General features: G+C 47.4%; 1 protein-coding gene across 1 annotated transcript; it reads right to left on the bottom strand.

Moving 5' to 3' along the window:
• Positions 1-1,670: 1,670 nt before the first annotated feature.
• LOC119325090 lies at positions 1,671-2,497 on the bottom strand. The gene has a single exon (XM_037598834.1). It carries the CDS (start codon positions 2,418-2,420, stop codon positions 2,025-2,027), a length of 396 nt encoding a protein of 131 aa, XP_037454731.1. The 5' UTR covers positions 2,421-2,497; the 3' UTR covers positions 1,671-2,024.
• Positions 2,498-4,785: the final 2,288 nt, after the last annotated feature.

Here is a 4,785-nt window from a genome sequence, read left to right as displayed (position 1 = left end):
TAACACAACATCAAAGTTTATAATTAAAGTAGATATCACTTACTTATAGCTACATAAAGCTAAACCGAGCTCTGATCCTGGGAGGAGTCGAGGTTTATGACCGCCGATGGGCGAATTGCTAGAGTCCTTGTCGGCGTCGAGCTCATCGAAGACTGTGCTGTGTCGATGCCCCTCAGACAAGAACCGAGATGGTTGGCTTCCGTCTCACGCTCGTCCGCGATGGACTACTCGAAAGCTCGCTGGACCGCCATAAACCCCTCTTCCGCATCGAGCCCGGCAACTGTCTCCGCGTCGGCAGGATCTGTCGTGAACCGCGCCTTTGTCGCTCGGTCCTACTCCTTATCGAGCAACGCCCGCTCATACTTATGTTCTGCCTCGTCCCACGAGAGAGGGTGGATTTGGTCGCCAGCGCCGCTCTCTTCCTTGGTTTCTTCGTCATTCGACTCACATATCTTTCTCTTCTTTGGCTTCCTTTGCCATGGCCCCGATGAGCTGCGCCGCCTCCCGCTCGTCGTCGAAGTCGTCGTCTAAGGATGATAAATTGATGGAGATGACCTCCGACGTGGCGACACCCCACCACCTTGCCACAACATGCGGTAAGCCATGGCGATTGGAGCGATGTCGCTGACAGTTTGGGGAGTCTGGGCAGCGATTTGGGGAGAAATGGGGGTGACAAGGAAGGGTCTAGGGTCTGGGCGGGGCGTCGACGCAAATTTATCTGCATGGGGGTCAATTTGGTTGCTCGCCACCCGTTAAACCATTTTTCCAGCAAGAGGAGCAAAGAGGGGATTTGAGGAGGGTGTGAGCTGCTCAAATTTGAGCTGAAAAGGCTTCTTCTGACGGTTAACTCCTCGTAAAAAAAATTTGATGTAAAACTCCTCAATTTTTTGAGTAGTTATTGGTATAGGGTTTCCCGTTAGTTAGGGTTTAACTCCCCAAAAGACGTCAATATGACGAGTTTTTTTAAGGATTTCGTTATGCCAGATTCTGTTATTTCTTTGATGAGTGATTAGAGATGTTCTTACTGGTTAGGCGCTCCGTTGAGGAGATTTAGAGCATTCTTTTCGCTTATGACAACATGTCTATCTAATTAACGAGAATCCCTTCCAACAAAAAATATATCAACCTTTAAAGTCTGCAAGCCATGTGATTTGATTATAGAATAGCAGTTGTGCAGGCTCCTTTTGGACCTCACTTGCAGAACTTAGTGGAGAAGTATCAGTCAGAGAATAATGTTACCAAGAATATAGTGCTTCTATCAGCGTGTACACCGCGTCTGCTCGTGGGGAAAAAGCTGAGAACTTAACTGAACTGTAACAATAATAATAACTAATTAAAGCGGGCAAAGATCATCTTGAATGAAACTTGAGACGCGCTCAAGGCACAGCCCACCACGCGACCAACACATAAAGAACGTTGCTGTCCGATTAGTTTTAGAGTCATGGACGTCTCGTGAGTGAACTTAATTACCTTCATTTTTCCGGAGCTAGCTAAGCAAAGCAAAAGTATTCCCCACAAAAACATAAAGAAACTCGAAAATATTTTCTGCGAAATCATCCAGATACAGGGGCTTGAAAGGGAATCATCACAAGTGTAGTTTTTTTTTTTTTGAACGGAATTATGACAAGCAAGGCAATCTCAAGTCTCATAGGCACAAGCCAAGTGAGAAATTCTGCTGTAGAAAAAACCCTGAGAATTTGTACCATTCTCGTCCATTAGTAAATCCCCAGAACAGCACAAAGGTAAGCACAGTAATAAGTTAGATAACACAGAAACTACTAATCTGTTGCATTCCTCTACAAAAATTACTAGGAACATGTGTAGAGATTCATACAAGGAGTAGTAATTATCAGCACCGTGACAAAGCATTGATTCCAGAGTAGTACTCGATCCTAGCTCCGAGATAAACGGATCCAAGCGTCGGTGCGCGCGAAATAGAGGCGCACCGTTCACCACTAGTGACTAGTGAGCTGCGTACTACCAGCTGCGAAGCAGAGCAGGTAAGCAGCGGCGGCCGGCCCCCGTCACGCGGTCACGGCTAGGCGCCCCAGCCTGGACGGGCGGGGCTTGAAGTCGCGGCAGCGGCGGTGGTCGTGGCCGTCGGAGGACGGCGGGCTGACCAGCCGCAGCAGGTGCGCGCGCAGGACGAACCGGCCCTTGCCGGTCCTGCCGCCCGTGCCGACACCGCCGCTCCTGACGATCCCCTCGACGCGCACCGTCGCGCTCGCGCCAGAAGCGGCCGACTGATGCGACGGGCGGCCGGACGACGGCGGCGAGGACGTCTGCGGTCGCCCCCGCGGGTTGCGGTGGCGAGTGCAGCGGAAGGAGCCCGGGTGGTTGGTCGGCGAGCAGAGGCAGGTGAGCTTGGTGCCACTGGGAGCCGCGCACGACGACCGCGAGCTCGGGGATGGGTTCGCCATGGTGGCTTGGGCGTCTGACTCTTTTTGGATCCTTTGTTGGTTTCTCGACGGAGCTCAGATGAGGAGCGGTGGTTGCTGGTGGAGTCCTGGCCTTCTCGGGGGCGCGCTCCTAGTTTTATAAGCTCGGCGCGGTCGCCGTAGGGCCGGCGACGAGCCATACGTGTGTGTGCGTGACTTGGTGGCGACGTTTTTCCTGTGTGCGTGTCAAGTGTAAACCACCAGGCAAGTGCCAGAAATTATCTTCCAAACCACATGGTAAAGCGCAGGTTCGGTTCAGTTAGTTTAAGGTCAGCTTCACGCGTAGATCGATGTAGAGTAATTTGTTCTTCTACGTAGTACGTCGCCGTGCTACGGACATGTGGTGAAGTATCGGGAGCCATGGATTGAACTGAACGCAGGGCAAAGTGTTATTTTTCCAGAAGAGCTGAGCTCATGCATAACCTTTATCCTTTTTTCAAAAGAAAGCATTCTGATCTTTACCGGTGGAAAGCACCCACTCACTCATTCCACTAGCGACTACAGTAGCATGCATGTTCTTTCGTCAAAAAATTTACCGCGACGGCGCTGACATCTCTAATTCTCGCAGTACGCATCACGATCGATCGAGCAGCTGCGTCCGTGCGTGCATGAATCGGCCGTCACTCAAAATGGCCGCCTTTCGCGTGGGCTCTCGTACTACTCTACTCTATATCCCATCCTGCCTAACCATTTTGTTATTGAGCGCGGCTAGTCTTGTGTGCCAGTACTAACTCAATTATTACTCCCTCCGTTCCTTTTTACTCTGCATATAAGATTTGTGTCGAGCCAAACTTCACCAACTTTGACCAAATTTGTATAAAAAAATATCAACGTCTACAATATCAAATACACATAATATGAAACTACATTCCATAATAAATCTAAAGATATCCCTTTGACCTTGTAAATGTTGATACTTTTTTCTATAACTTTGGTCAAAGTAAAAATACTTTGACTTCAGACAAAAGTTATATGCAGACTAAAAAGAAACGGAGGGAGTAGCTTATACTGCTTGCGTGGAATCTCTTCACGAAAACACTCTCATGATATGCATGTGGATCGTCCTTGTCATCGCGTGTATGTACAGTCATATCAGAGAAGACCTCCCGCATCCGTGCATGTGTGATCGATGTGTTATGTGGCCGGGGATCGGAGCTAGCCCAGAGCAGATTGATCACACTGACTAACTTGCTGTACTTACGTAGTAAAGAATTGGCAAAGAAGTGGAGTAGCAATTTTGCTTCAAAATTATTTACATGCACGTAAGTGAGGTGAGGTCAATAGTAGAATTACTATCTATTGAAAGTCAGAGGAAGCCACGACAATGACATGTGCTTTACTTACCAGATTAGTACTACTCCGATGAAAAACGTCTTATATTTGTTTACAGAAGGGGTATTGTATATACTATTTCTGTTGTCATAATATACCAATTCAAGTGTGCATGAGCTACTTTTGATAAGCTTAATTCGAATGTACGTCAGCTCTTTATGTTTTTTGTTTTGAGAAAGATGTGTGTAGGTCAGGTGAGGTCGCCATCTGCATCCTCAAATTGCACTCCCCCACCAAAACTTTCTGCAGGACCAGTAGCTCCTCCAGCTACCCTGCAGTTTAATTGCAGATGACCATCAATCACGTCCCTTTGCTAATGTTTATCCAAACAGAAATAAAGCCATTTATTTATCCAAAAACAGAATCATACCGGTGGGTAGATGCGTGGGCGGCAACGGGCAAAAGGCCAGCCAGGCCAGCTGATCGAGCTAAACATGTGAAGCCAAAATTAAGGTGATGGTGATCTTAGCCTGGGGAGAGAAGGCTGACAACTTTGAACAGCGACAACTACATCTTACCCGCCAAAAGCTGTTCTTAAAACGACTACTATACATGTACCTGGTAGCTGGGATCTCCTGTGGCAGCTAGCAATATCTAGCCAACTAATAACCAGAAAATAACCCATTTTCATTTTATTTTTTTGGACGTTGATAAGTGCCACATGCCAAGTACAAGCACATGACAACTTTCGAACGTTTTTACAAGTTTAGTGACGCAAGGATGACAACTTTAGTTGCTAAGCATGTCAAACTTTTGTGCTTCAGTTGACAAAAACTTTCCGTGTGTCACTGGATTTGACATCCTTGCGTGACTGGAATTGCCCGGAGTGTCACGCACCTGACGTGTGATACTTATCATTTTGGTAAAAAAAATTGCATGGAATGGAACCGAGTTTCTGTTCACCAAGATAGGTGAATGCAGAGAATTCAGAAACGACGAAACTCATCATCTTCGGAGCTTAGAGGAACACAATAATGGTGATGAGATGTACTCCCTCCGTTCCGATTTACTCGTC

This window comes from Triticum dicoccoides, chromosome 6B (genome assembly GCF_002162155.2).
Source record: "Triticum dicoccoides isolate Atlit2015 ecotype Zavitan chromosome 6B, WEW_v2.0, whole genome shotgun sequence".
In the NCBI taxonomy this organism is placed as follows: Eukaryota; Viridiplantae; Streptophyta; class Magnoliopsida; order Poales; family Poaceae; genus Triticum; species Triticum dicoccoides.
Note: the sequence above shows the minus strand (reverse complement) of the source record. Positions and strands in the feature narration are given on the sequence as shown.